Source organism: Parasteatoda tepidariorum, chromosome 9 (genome assembly GCF_982258835.1).
Source record: "Parasteatoda tepidariorum strain Cologne lab strain chromosome 9, Ptep-v5.0, whole genome shotgun sequence".
NCBI classification, from domain to species: domain Eukaryota; kingdom Metazoa; phylum Arthropoda; class Arachnida; order Araneae; family Theridiidae; genus Parasteatoda; species Parasteatoda tepidariorum.
In genome coordinates, this window is record NC_141763.1 from 35,180,100 (window position 1) to 35,195,258 (window position 15,159).

Genomic DNA, 15,159 nt, shown 5'->3' on the forward strand with positions numbered 1-15,159 from the left:
AAAGAAAACCTGTTAACATGAAATTAGTATAAAAATGTTTGCATATTTTTGGCCAAGCTCTTTTATGTATTTAAACGAAGTGAATATTTCTTTCCGGTACCTTCGGGTTAAGTCTAGGTTAAAAAAAAAACATAGTTATTATAGCATGGAACGTACAGTAAAAGTTCGTTATAATGGCCATTCACAATAGCAGATGGAATTGTCGTTATATTTGCGGAATACTCTGGAGATTGCTCACGTATTTTGCCTTATTAACATAAAAGATTAAGATTGAAAGAAGAAAATAGGGAGAAATGATGTTCGTTTTCCGTCTTCTGCATGGATACAAGACCCAATGAAAAATCTTCCTCCGTTTCATCCTTTTTCATATAACTTTGATATTTTGAACAGCAGAAAAATTTATTTCCCTCAAAAATGTTTTGTCGCTATAACGGAAAACTAGTAATTTTTAAATTCTTATAAAACACAATTTTTGTTTCTTTAATATTAGCTTTTTGATGGTGATTTGGAAATCTGTCGCAATAGCGGACTTCTTGTAATGTTATATCGAGCTTTTCTTTCTTTATTTAAATAAAATGGGATCCTGGGCCGCGAGGCGACCCCTATCCCATTCATCATTAAATTACATACAGTAAGGTAAAAAACATTGATTTGGCAAACATTGTGGTAGCCATAAAAAAAATCAAGCCGTTTGCTTGTGAAATAATAAAACAATGAAAAAATTCAATATGACAAATTGGCGTTTTTTCATAACACTAGAAATATTGATGGTAGACTTAAATTAAAAATGAAGATAAAACATGATTTGATATGTACAATAATTGATTTTTGAAAAATGAAAGACATAATTGATGAATATAGATAAATCATACCTTGATACATGATAAAATAACATATTTGGAGAAAATGCAGTAAATATATTTTATCAGAGAAATATTGCTCTTTAAATACAATAGAATTTGCAAAAGAATTTAACGTGCATAAGTTAATAAATATGTATGCATAAACTGGCTATATTATCAGAAAATAAATCTTTATGTAATTTAATTTAACGTAAATAAAAGTCTGCAATGAAAAGTTCGGTGAATTTAACTTTAGAGTCTTGAAAATAAAAATAGAACTCACTGGGATTGAGATGTTTCCCCATATCGAGCTTTTACTACATATTATTTATTAATATATTACCTTGTTTCTGGAAAAAATGGCATTAAAGAATTTATTGCGCTACACTTTTTACTTCATTGAAAAAAGAAACCTTTATTTATAATTAAGTTTATACACATTATTTATAAGTAATACTTTTAGAATCACGTTGGCCGAAATGCAGAACTTAATTTTCGTTGAGACTACTATTATTTTATGGATGTCAAATTTATGAAATAATTAAATATTCTCATATCTGATAACGGCCAAATTGTGTTGTTGATTAACGGGAAGGGTTGGCGATTTTGAAAGCACTGGAAACTGCCAAAGCTGTCTTGAATTCAACCAGCTGTTACCATTCCGCGAAGATTTCATATACGATAAAATAGATTCCCGCCCCTCATAGAGAGGAGTTCTAATATTCATCTCATTTATCATTGCGTTTGCGGAATAATTCAAGACTGCGAATTATCGCGTCACTTGAGTTTTGAATAATCTATTATCTTTAATTGTTAATGGAAAGTAATTATGCGAAAACATTAGAAGGATTTCTTAACTATAGCTTACAGATTTGAAAGTCTTTTGAAAATTAAATATAAGTATTGCAATAAATTTGAAAGAAAATAAGTGGGCAGTTTTGTGAAACAGCTACTTAAACATTGTCCGACAAGTGCTCTTTTTGTTATTATTTGGTGAGATTGCTATTTCAGTACTTGGTAACTATGTTAATATTTAAACTATTTATTAGTATTGGTAGCCAAAATTCATCTACGTCTTACTCATTAAATTAATATATTTTAATGCATGATTATTTTTAGCTCTGTAAAAAATAGTAATTGGTACGGAAATTTCGTAAAAAGGAAAAAATACGTAAAAATAGCAGTCAGGAAACATACGAATTTCCTTATTTCTTGGAATTTCTTTTCTTAACCCTTTAATGGGCTATTTATTTGTAGTAAAGGTAAATTAAAGTATTTTTGGTGTTGAAACTGATATAAGAATAGTAATTGGTATAAGAAAAAAAGAACTCATTTAGCTTATAAAAAATTAATCTAAATTTTAATGCCATTTTTTTTTGTATATTTGCCACGACCTATTAGGGACCTATTGACTTTTATTTTTCGTTATAATATAAATTTTATAAATGCTACAAACTTCAAAAGGAATTACGTATTTTATAAGTTTTCTTAAACTATCAAATGGTTACTAATTTTATTCAAGCGCACTTCCAGAAAGCTGAAGTTATTAACGAATGGAAACCTAAATTAAAAGAGTTAAAGTTTGTAATGGACTTTAAAAATTGGTGGTAAGTATATTTACCACGGCCTTAGAAAGGGTTAAAACCTAAACATAACATTAATCGCAGATTATAATTGATATGTTGAATAAGATTTAAATTTGATTGGAAAGAACTGCACCAAATTTCAATAACGTGTTAGGTCAAATTTCGACTATAAAGTCAAATAAAATGTAATTTTTATTATTTACTTTTTTTTGCAGTGGAATAAAGTGGAATATTTATCCTTTTATTATTGTTTAACTTTTTTTATTTAATTATTTAACTTTTATTTAATATTTATAAAACACAAAATTCGGATATATTAGACTTAAATGTCATTCCTTAAATAGATTAGTTCACATTTACCCGCGTTTGGTAATCCACAAATTTGTTTTATGTCCTCGCTGGCGAATTAATCTCCTCTCAACAATTCATAATAATTTATAATAGGATCTTTTCCATGTGACAAGACTAATGCATCATGGGAGTTGAACATTTTCAAATCTTTCCGTTCGCAATAATCCCCTGCCACTGACAAGCTATTTGGATTTGTTTCCATCAGAGCTCTTAAAAGTACAGAAATTAGAAGTGTTTCTGTCATAATCGCTGGAAGCGTATCCGCTCACTAGAGTAATAAGACTAATAATTTTAGCATTCACGATGCCATTCTCTTAACTGTAATCGCCCCAAGTGCTTGACATTTGAAATATTTCGCAAAATATCCAGATACATAATTGTGTTAATCTGTACCTGCATCTTCAACTTCTTTTTTTTTAAACCTCCCTCGTGAATGGATTGATTAAATCAATCCTGCACTTTGCCTGTCGATATTGAGTAATATATTAATTGTTTTATCGTAAGATGCAGTTGCTTTGGGGGTAAATATATTTGTTATTTACATTTATTCAAAACTTTTATAGAAATTGGAAAGGAAATAAGCAATAATGCCTGTGTAAAGCGACATTTCCTACATATTAATTCCTAAGCATGAATGTCCTGCAGTGGATTGATCGTAAAGACACGGTAAGCAGTAGAATACCGAAGTCAAGCATCACTGACTGCGGATAGTAAGTGGGTGGGTAACGACTTTGATCAGCCTGCGTAGGGACCGAGAGTGTGCGGTATCGGTCTTCGTTAAACTGTTCTACCGTAAAGTGCTTGTCTTCGTGCGCTCGTCTTCGGGCTAAAAACAAGAAGAAGAAAAAAAATTTAGCACGCTTTTGGGGGGAGTTAAAAATCAATGACTTCAAAAGCTTGTAATATAGATCAATTAACCCCTTGGGGACGATTGATTCAGAAAAGCATTCGTACAAAATCAGAATCAAGTTGTAATTAAATAAAAAACGATAACTTAAATGTAGTCGTTGCTAATTTGACAGACTTACTTTGCTTTTACTTTAATTATTGCGAATTTATTCATATATATATAATCGATGTTAATTCAAAGTATATAACTAAATGGTTTTATTTTGAACAAAGCAATGGTGAATTAAATAAATCAAACAATTATAACTCCGCGCACAAATAAACTGCTAAAGAAATATTTTGATTACCAGTTTTATCTTTTTACCCTGATTGATACGGTTTTATGTTGACACGTATTTGTGACAGTCGGCGCGAAAGGGTTAATGCATCAATGATATTTTACTTTTCTCGAAAACAAGTTAAAAATCATATGGTCTTACTACCAGTTTTTTTCCTTTCTGGATTAAGTTCCCTGAGAGTTTTTCTCGATACGGTCTACTACAGTTAGTGATGCATCTCTCTCTATGATACAGAAAAAGTAAAAACTTCGCTTAACACGTTCACGCCGGGGTGACCCACCGGTGGGTCACGCTAGATTTTCTCATCTTGGCGGCGAACCGGAGTAAAAACTGGTAACAAATAAATTTCATTTTTTAGTTTTCTTCAGGAATAATAAAAATCCGCAACTACCAATTGTTTTTAACGGATGCAATTTTTATATTGAATTGCTTCGCCATGATAAACAGAGATGCCAACTGCTCCGGACACGCCAACATAATCTAAAAAACGATAAGTAACTACAAAGTAAATTTTGCAATTATTTGACCCGATTTTGTTTCTCTTTAAAACGTACAGCATGACTTAAATGCAAAAAAGTGGTGAATTATATAAGCCTGCAAATATTTTAGAAATGATGGTAGATAAAAATCTACCAAATTGAATTTATTAAACCAAGAATCACAATTAATTAACTACCACTTTAAAATACATATTTGCTGTCCGGAGCAAGTTGGCATCTCTGGATAAATCTCCTTACAGTGAATTGTTATTGTTGAGAATAGATTAACTCCTCCCGAATATTATCTAATATTGAAATAGTTCTTCTACCAGTATTTTCTCTTTTCCCGGTGTGAACGTGTTAATATATATTGTGGCAAAATGCTTCTTTTCTAACGTATTTGCATTCCAACAATCTTTACCCCAACAAAGTGAGAAAGCCATGATGAATGGGAAAAATGCCTCAAAGTGATGCCGTAGTGCCCAGTTTCAGGAACTCGTTACGGTAAATCAATAAGCACAAATGGGTTAAGTAGCCTTTTCAGCTGCTTCTTGTTTTATATTCATATCAATGACTTTATTATTAATCTCCAAAAAATCATATGAGCATGTTCATAGTTAGACAAAGGCAAGAAACAGAAGAAAATTCATAACCTAAAGAAAGCTCATGAGAAAACAACAAACGAAGCACTAAGAGTACGAACACTTAGGTCCTTGGACAGCAACATGTTTATTAATGCTCTCAAAACAATTTATGAATTCTTCTGTTTCTAACACTTAAATATCGACTTTATATATACATAAAGAATGCAGCTCTTAGAATATCATATCATATTAAGTGGTGATGCTGGATAATAATTATTGCTGAATTTTAGTGACCGCATTAGATATGTGACTTGAAAATGTAGAGAACAAAATTCCGTATATGAAAAGGCTAGCAGGAGACAAATTGAGTTGCAATTAATGCACTCTACATAGAACTTATAGCACCTATGTAAAACCATTAATTAAATATGGAAGTGATATACTTATCTCAGTACTTAAGTTTAACATGAATTTCTCGGTAAAGCTCAAAACACAAACCCCACAAACTGTTGAAACAATTCTGATTTTAACCACACAGAAATATATCAGAACTAGATAGAGCACAATATTTAAACTAAATAAATGTAGTGATAGTTAAAAGTATATTACCTAAAATTAATTATCCGTTTGAACCTTACTTTTTATACTGAAATGATACAAAAAGTGGCATAATAATGTTAAACTAAGAGTCTATTTTCTACTGCCAGCCACTATTTCAGGTGCGATTAAAAGTACGATTTAGGCAACTCTCCTCCATGGCTTTGTATTCAAATGAAAAATTTTGCTAAAATAATGAATTAGTATAATAGAAACGATGCTAAAAATTTATAATTAATTTTTCTTTTCAGGGCCTGTCTATGAGTATTTTTCCATTTCTCCCTGCATCCAATCTTTTCTTTCCTGTAGGATTTGTAGTTGCAGAGCGAGTACTTTATGCACCTAGTATGGGTTTCTGTCTTTTAGTTGCACAAGGCACCAGTCTTCTATCTACGTAAGTTGATATAAATAATTTTCTGTTTATTTATTTTTATTATTGGTCCGATTAACTAACAATAAAGCTTTCGCAAACACATCCTATAGATATTTTTGAAATAATTTCTCTTTTTTTACTGTTTTTACAGTTTTGAAAAAATCGAAACTAAGAAGTGAAATGTATTTTGTAACATTTGTATAATCTGCACAACATTTTGATAATTCCAAATATGTAGGTGCAAAATCTCAAGTTTTAAATACAGTTAAGGTCAATGTAGAGAATGGTGAGAATTAAATAATAAAATAAAAAATAATTGTGCATTTTTTTGTAACAATATTGACAGATTTTTTTCCAAATAAATGTTGAATATTGAAGACCGTATAAACACTTTATTTTGCACATTGCATTTAAGTATTGTTTGAAAATTATTAATTTTTAATAAACAACATAAAAAAATGGTAAGAATTTCCAACTACGTTAGTTGGGAAGTTTCTTGCTTTACAGGGTGCGTAGCGTTTTTGAAAAGTGCTTAAAGGTGCTTATTTTTGATTAACGTTTTTTAAAAGTCCATAAATGTGCTTTTTTATTCGGGAATAGTAAAAAGTGTTTAATTTTATTTTGCCGCATTGATTGTCGTTCTAAATTACAAAAAATGCACGATTTTCACAATTTTCTCCGTAATATTTATCAGAAACTAGTGATTTTATCGATTTTATGTTTATAAATTAAGAACTTTAAACGGTAGAAAAAAATAATTTTTATTACTGCGCAGATTCTAAATAAAAAATTTTTTCTTTTGGAAAGTGATTAAAAGTATTTTTAGAGTGCTCAAAAAGTACTTTAAAAGATGCTTATTTTTTGTTGAAAAATCTGACTACGCACCCTGCATTATTTAACACATAAATTTTACGAAATCCAAACAGATAATATAAAATCTAAATTATATATTTTTAAAATATAGATTTTTTGCGTCCTCATCTTGCCAGAAAGTAGTTAAAAGTAGAGACATTAAATCTAATGCCTTTCCAGTGAGAAATCTATTCTGTAATGGCAGTATAAGTTATTGATTCCAAGTAAAGTCAAGTTCAAATTAAATCAAAATTTGAATTTAGTTTCTTTTATAGACGTCGTCCTGGTCTGATCTGGACCAGTTTGATTCTATTGCTGTGCATCCATGCAGCCAAGACTGTTCGTCGAAACGCCGACTGGTAAGTGGTTTAGAATGTGTCTGTATTGTGTTTTTAAAGTATGTTCAATGCACAAAATTGAGTTGAGTAATAAAACTATGTACAATTTATAAATATATAGTTACTTTAGACCTGGAATTCTCTAACTGTTCGGTGTCGGAACCCCCATAACTGAAACAAGCGTGAGGGAGAACCAGTCTTCACTTGTACTGTAAGACAGTTTTAGACCATTAACTTTAAGGCATTCAACTATGAGAAAATATTAAATAAGTAACAAATATAAAAATATACTAGGAGGCTCCGCCCCCTGCTCGCTAACGCTCGCCAACCCCCGAGAATTGCTACGCAATCCTATGTGGTTCACGCCGTGAACCATGGCTCGCTGCGTTCGCTCGCCAATAAACACAATGTTCTAACACAAAGACATAATATATTATCATCAAAGACATAGTATTTTATCATCAAAGACATAGTATTGTACTTATGTAGAAGAATTCTACCAATGTTCTTATTGGCTTTTAAAAAAGTATATTTGCTGTTTAGATTGTACATGGTGAAAAAATCAAAACATTAGCTAAATAAGAAACATATTAGCAAAATAAATTATCAAATATTGCTTCACTAATATTCTGCATTTTAAAGCGTGAAAATTCAATGCGTAAATAAACGCGAAATATAAAAAAATTCAATGCATTCAATACAAACACTTAAACGTTTTTTAGACGTTTAGGTAGCTCCCAGTAGAAAAATATCAATTCAACAGCGGCCTTTTAAAGCATTCTCACTTCAATTAATTAATTAATTCCTAATTGAGTTTAAATTAAATATTGTCATGTTTTTAGTGCATGAATCTGAATTGAACAACCTGATAATGCTCACTCTGGTTATTGTTATCTCACTACGTGCTCTTGCGCGCCGAATCCAATCAATTAAAAATGAAAACTGTTGCCAGCGCGAGAAAAGAAATATCATCGGTTTTATTGATACATACATACATACGTACGTATTAGCGTTTTATATAATATAGATTACAATAATAAAAATAAATTCAATTGTTTGGGTTGATTCAAACACTAAGTCTGTTCATTAAGTGTAGCCACTTGGAAAGTCGCTATTGAGAAAAACCACTTACTTTTAACAGCGAACATGCGAGCTCTAAATATCAATGGGAAGGGTGTGCCTTGTTATTTTTAATTATGCCTGTTATTTTTTATTATCTTGACGAAATTGTCGACACTGCAGGACGAAGCACTTCTTCAAAGTTTTTTTAGATTTGATTGACACTTTGATTGTGGTTAAAGACGAAAATGTAATCTCATACATAGGCGTTGTGTAAATGCAGTTATGAAAATATTTGGTAATTCTCCAATTATTATAATATATTAAAGAAACATCAAAATCTTTCCTTGCTGCAGATTCTGCATATCCAATCGGAGCTGCGACATTATAGTTTAAGAAACTCTACTTTAGACAATAATACTCGTACTAAATAAATATGTTGGATTTCAAATTTAGTAGATTTTTTTAAATTTAAATGGCTTTAACTTTTAAAGCAAATTGTAATATTTAAACGTTTTTCGTAATATCATACGAGTAACGCAGGACTGTACGAGTAACGCGTATCACAGAAAAGAAAAAACACCTGTAATAAAACTCTTTTATTTCTTGCTTGTTTTCGGAAGGAATATGTGTCCGTGAGCATCAAGATTTATTAACAGTTATTTTCTCTTGTAGGAAACATACTCGTGTATACGTTATAACCTTTAATAAGTCTAGGTAGCTAACAAGGTAGCAGTTATTTATTTCTCGCGATAACAAGCTAGATTTGGAATTGTTACTACCATCAGCTTTTACCCTTTACAATGACACAAACAGTCCTTTTAATGTGTATTAGAATTTGATAACAAATCATATTCGTATAATTTTCATAGGCTCATAAATAAATTTGCGATTAAATAAACAAATTCTAATAAAAAGGAGTTACGAGTTTTAACCAACAATTTGGGTAGTTTACTTAAAATTTTTATCTATACAATACGTCAAAATTAATTTTTATGCGCATGTTAAATTTAAGGTTTATAACCATCTTGAAATAAAGTTATGCTAAAATTAACCTTTATAAACATGTTAAAATTATACTTTTATAAAATAATTGGAATTACTGTTATCTAAAACATTTATGCACATCATGCAGCTTGTGGGTGACAGTCTTGAAGTATGCCAAAAGCTTTAGCTGATAGAGAATCTCAAAATTATAATATTTTTTATTGACCTGCTAAGGAGCGTAAATGCAGCATTTTCGTGTAAAAATTAAAATAAAATAGTAAATTAATTAAAAATTGGTTGAACTTAAAATGAATTATTTTAACATTTAGGTAATTTAAGAACAATATCTAATTACAAGAATAATCTTTATATTAAATGTAGGATAATTTAGCATATAGGTTAAGTTAACCCTTTCCACTCGAGAGGTGACTGTCAGTCGCCACTGTCACCTGTAAATTACCCACCACTCTAATTGTGAAATTTTTACATCTTATTGTTTAATTATATTTACGTATTGTTTTATTTAGAATCTTTCGAAATGTTAGTGATTGCGTCCATTTTTTCAACTGATAAAAGGACTTCGACTGCAAAGGGTTAACATGTTAAAATTAACCTTTAATAACATGCTAAAATATATATTTATGTATTGAAATTACTGTTAATGCAATATAAAATATTTTATACACAAAAATATGCAGCTTATAGGTGACAGTCTTGAAGTATGTCAAAAGAGTTTGCTGATGGAGAAACTCAAAATTATAAAAAAAAATTTATTAACCTGCTAATTTTTTTATTGTCCTGTAAATTCCTGTATGTCCTGCAAGATTTTTTGTAGTGACTAACGTACTTAAAGAGGATATTTTCTTTCATTGACTATCACCTTTAATTTAAGGGGAAAAAATGCAATTGCCTGATTTTAGTTCCATATTCAGATATTTAAATTGAAATATATTATAATGGAAGTCTTTCGAAATAAATTCTGAGAAGAAAATAATTATAACACTTTTTTTAATAACTATAATAAAATAATTTTAACAATCTATTTTTTTCAAGAAAAAAAAACTTGTTCTCTATATGCACGTATGCCACGTGTGATTAAAAATGTAAAACGTGTTAGAAATCAAATTCATTTTTATATGGAAGACTGAAAAAAATGTTACAGAAAAAGCTGTCAGATTTAAAATCTTTAAATTAAAATTCGACTTTTAAAAGTCACCACTTGATGCATTTTTAGTCGCCCGTAGCAACCCTGCAAATGAGAACATTTGCACTAAATGAGTAAGGAACGTTAGTTAAAATTAAACTTTATTTTTTTTTAAATTTATTTTTTCGGATACAAATGGCAACTCGACTAAAAGGTTTAATTTATGATCTTAAATTACCTTCAATTAGAAGAAAATTTTTATTACGAACAATTTATACTAAAACGCGAAAGATTTTTTTCATTACCTTCATTAATCTGTTTTCTTTTTTTTTAAATTCGTGGAAAAGAAAATCCATTAGACGTGAAAATCGAAAGTGAACATTCAAAGCTTTCATTAATTGTGTTCCGTAGCATCACATCGATATATCATATTTATAAAAAGTGACGAAATATTTGAATAACATAAAATATTAATTCAATATAAATTGAAAAATCGTTCATAATATTAAATTTCATAAAACATTGATATTCTACTAAATCGCGATACTTAAAATTTTCATTTCAGACCTCGATTCTTATTCCTTTTTTTTTTCTCTAAAGAAAAATAATTAAAACTGAGGGACTCCATTCATTTCGTTCCCCAACCTCGCAGAATTAATTTCGACGTTACTTTCGAAGTTCGTTTTAAATGCAATTTTGAGAAGGAAAAGGAAAAATCGTTATTGCTACTTTATTGAATAAGGGCTTTAAGTTTTAGAATATTGTAATTCTTGCTGAATTAGAGCGGTTATTTTACATTGCAATTACAGAGATATTTTTATTGCAATTTTATTTTATAACCCGGCGTTGAACAGCCGACCCAAACCTGAGTTTACAACTATCAATATTCAACTCCGGTGCCTTATAATTTTGAACCCAAACCAGAAGATAAAGGAACTTCTTGATCAAACATTGGGACAAACTAACCTTCGTGGAGGACTTTTTGATGGAACTAACCCGCATTTGCGTTACATGAATAAAAAAACTACGAAAGCCTCCCCTGATTAACCCGAAGGCAAGGGGATTGCAATCCATGATTCGCTTATCACTGAGGATAATTTACGTCAGCACTGTGGTCAGTGCGACCCGGGAGCAGAATTCGTATTAACCAGCCACCTCTGGGATTCAAACCTCGGTCACATCAATGGAAAGCGAACAGTCTATTTCCTGAGCCACCGCAACTCTTATGTAGCAGTTACAGGACGTTGGATGCTTGTATATTCTACTTAAGCTTTTTATAAATGGCTGAGTGGTAACGCTACCGCCCCACAGTTCCGAGGCTCTAACCTCGGACCGGGTACTTAATTTACAATCCAGCTGCTTTTAACGACTTGCTCTCACTTACGGAGTCTTTCCGCTTGGTCCCAATTGTAATGCAAGTTATTATTTTGCTAAAAATTTATTGCCTGAATTTAAGAAGGTCGAACAATTTTAAAGAAAAATTTATTTAAGAAAATTCTAAACTGGAGAACGGTTCGGTAAAGGGTGCTGGATTAGAAAATCACGAGCAGCTAGGTTGAGTTAGCCTTTCATTCCATCAGTGGGTTGTTAAAAAGAGTACCAAGCATGCTTGAGGACTGAACACTTTGGGTTCCGCGTCCGGCTGACCACCCAACTGGAAAATCTGCACCTGCTCTCCAGAATCCAAGCTCAAGAAAATTGAGATGGGCACAGTAGATCTTGGCCCTCCATGGGTTAAGTTAAGTTTTGTATAAATGGTCTTTTATAGAAGTTATGTTTTGTGTTAATTTAGAAATGAAATTAAAAAATTATGATTATACATTCCGTGAAAATTTTATTTATATCCAATTTATATATAATTCATTCAATTTATATAAATTATGATTTAACTTATATTCATTACAATGATACTTAGAAACTACACTTAAATCAAATAATTCATGACTTTTCCTACATAAATGTCATTTTTGGAGACAATAGTTTTAAATCCTTTATTCTGACATAAACTCGTAAAATGTATTAAGACCGAAAGAAAAGTTTAAAACAATGAAAAATATGGCCTATTTTTGTTTATAAAACACCTCTCTCTCCCTCTCTCCAGTATTTACTATGACTGCTCACTCGCTTGATATTTCAGTCTTCATTTCTTTGTTACCAAGACGAAGAGATATTTTATTGGTTTGAAGGCATTGTATCTATCAATCTACGTACGTACATAGCCATTAATGTTTTACATGATATAGATGTGATATTCTTCATAAGACAGTGAGTATACTTTTTGGTAGGTATGAAAGTCAATGAGGCGATTAAGATAATAATGCTAATACTTGAAATAAATATGCTGTTACTTGAAAATTCCCGTTATTTAATAATGATATATTGTGATATTTAAATGTTTTTTGCCTATCTTTATTGCCGTTTTTTCTTTTTGAAAATTAAAGTTATTTTAAATGACGTTTGTTTTTTAGGAAAAGCGAGTATGCCTTGTTTTTGTCTGGCATAAAAGTTAATCAGAGAAATGCAAAACTCTACAATAACGTTGGACATTGTTTGGAGACTCAAGGAAAATATTCTGAAGCTCTAAATTACTTTCATACAGCAATTAGGTATATTTTTGCATCAATACCATATACATTTTCAAACACAAAATAGTTTCTGTAAACTTTTATGAAAATTCGTGATGTGGTTCATTTAATTATCTCGTGTAAAAATGGTTTCAATCTATACGAAACTTAAAATGCTTTCAACTTATACATGACAATTTCATGTAACTAAAAATTTATACACTCAAACTTACGAATTTTTGAAGAAAGTTCTACAAAAATGATCGATTACACTCAGGAATGAATTTATGCAAATCTTACCTAATTCAGGTGTGTGTATTTAAAATGTTAAACTAGTTTTGTTCGGAGAGCTACGGATTTTTTCCAAAACGATATTTTCAGTTTATTTTACTTTTTATATGAATATACAAGTTTTATAAAAAAAAACGTATAGGTTTATATACATACATATACACTTGTCTGTTCTTTTGAAAAAAATTCCTCAGACCAAAAACATATGACCTTAATGTATCATGCATCATGATGCGATGCATCATGAACTGATGCATCGCCTTCTTTCTACCACTCCCTACGTAGCAGAGAAGAGGAGACACTTGATATTCACTCTAGCGAATTTCACAAATCCTGTTATATTATTAAATTGCATAAAAACTGCAGGTTGCAGAGAGAAATCGATTGCAGATTTAAAATCAGAGACGTGGAAATTCTAAGGTCTGTTCAAAAATCTCATGCAACAGAGAAAAGAACTGTTAACTGTTCTATAAGAACTGTTTCAGGTGTTGAAAACTTCAAGAAAATTTTAGATTTTTCATGATAAGTAGGTTTTCAGCGTTCTGAGTCTACGTTTGGCCAGCTAAACAATAATGGGGAACAATACCTCATCTGAAAAGAGTTTAACATGTCATCTTTCACTTTTTCCGAAGTTACATTTCCAAGTGGTAATGAAATGAGTTATAATTGTCGGCAGATAATTTCGGTTGTACAATCTTGTTTATTTTCATATATCTTAATTTATTTTCTAATCTTACCATTACTTGCTCGCTTGATATGTTACTATCTTTATCTTTGCAAAGAAGAATGTTTCGAAAAATAAATATGCTTTTTTTTTTAGAATTTGAGCAAAGGAGTAAGCAATTTGAAAGAAAAAAAAAACACTTTTGTTATATCTTTTATATTTATGTTTTAGTTTGTTGATAAATTAACATCATTATTAAATGTGCAAACATTAAGTTCAGTATTTTAGTTGGTATAAAAGCTTTGTAAAAAACATAACAAAAATCTATTACTTTTTGGCACTGATCCTAAAAAATGGGTAACGTATTGTAAACTATTCCTTTGCATCGTATAACTTTCAAGTGTTTGTAATACTTAATAAATTTAGCATTTTTTCCAGAGTAGAGCCAGACGATATAGGAGCCCACATAAATGTAGGCAGGACTCACAATCATCTAGGAATGTATGAAGAGGCAGAAAAAGCTTTTAGAAAGGTAATAAAGGGCTCTTACTTATTTTATTCATTATATCTCAGAGATTAAATTAAATCTTATGTTTTCAATTCTTGAAAAAAGTTACTTGTTATAATAGTTATTAAAACTTAAAATAATAGTTCAAATGTAAAATTTAAGGGATTTCAGTTATGCAAAATTCAATTGGGAACTACTGAAATTCTGTCAAAAACAAAAATGGGTTTACTGTTATTATCATGACTAATTCGTAACTTTTACTCATATTAAACTCGTTTAAAGAGCATAATCAAAAATATAACGTAATTTATAAAGCAAATTTAAATTAAGACATATACTTTTACGATATTATTTTAGAAAAATGTTTTTGAATAGATTTTCTCTCGAATGACAACCTGTTCCTAGTTATCATAGGATTTTTAAGGGTCTTCAAAAACTTAAGAAATGATACCAAAACAAACTGGGATAAACATATTTAATCATATTTGTAATCTGAACAATATATCTTGTTGCAAAAATCAGTTTAAAATATTATGAAATTTTTTTTAAAAAAAGATGTTTTATTTAAAATGTGAAAGCTAATAAAAATCCGTTCTTAGTTCTATGTTATAATATTGAATCTCATTCTGCTTTTCTTTGTTAGATGATTTTTTATATAAAGACTGCTAAGGTGTCAATTCTTATGCTCGTGTGTAAATGAAACATTTATTTGCCTCTATTTATCTATTTTTGTATAACTTTTAAAACAAATTT

General features: G+C 30.0%; 1 protein-coding gene across 1 annotated transcript in view; it reads left to right on the plus strand.

Annotated features, from left to right (window-relative positions):
• LOC107453034 (protein O-mannosyl-transferase Tmtc3) overlaps positions 1-15,159 on the plus strand; it is a 105,465-nt gene that overhangs the window by 42,337 nt on the left and 47,969 nt on the right. The window contains exons 9-12 of the mRNA XM_016069693.3: positions 5,878-6,020; positions 7,127-7,210; positions 12,848-12,985; positions 14,337-14,430. Coding sequence (XP_015925179.1) covers positions 5,878-6,020; positions 7,127-7,210; positions 12,848-12,985; positions 14,337-14,430 — 459 coding nt within the window. The remainder of the gene's footprint in view (positions 1-5,877; positions 6,021-7,126; positions 7,211-12,847; positions 12,986-14,336; positions 14,431-15,159) is intronic.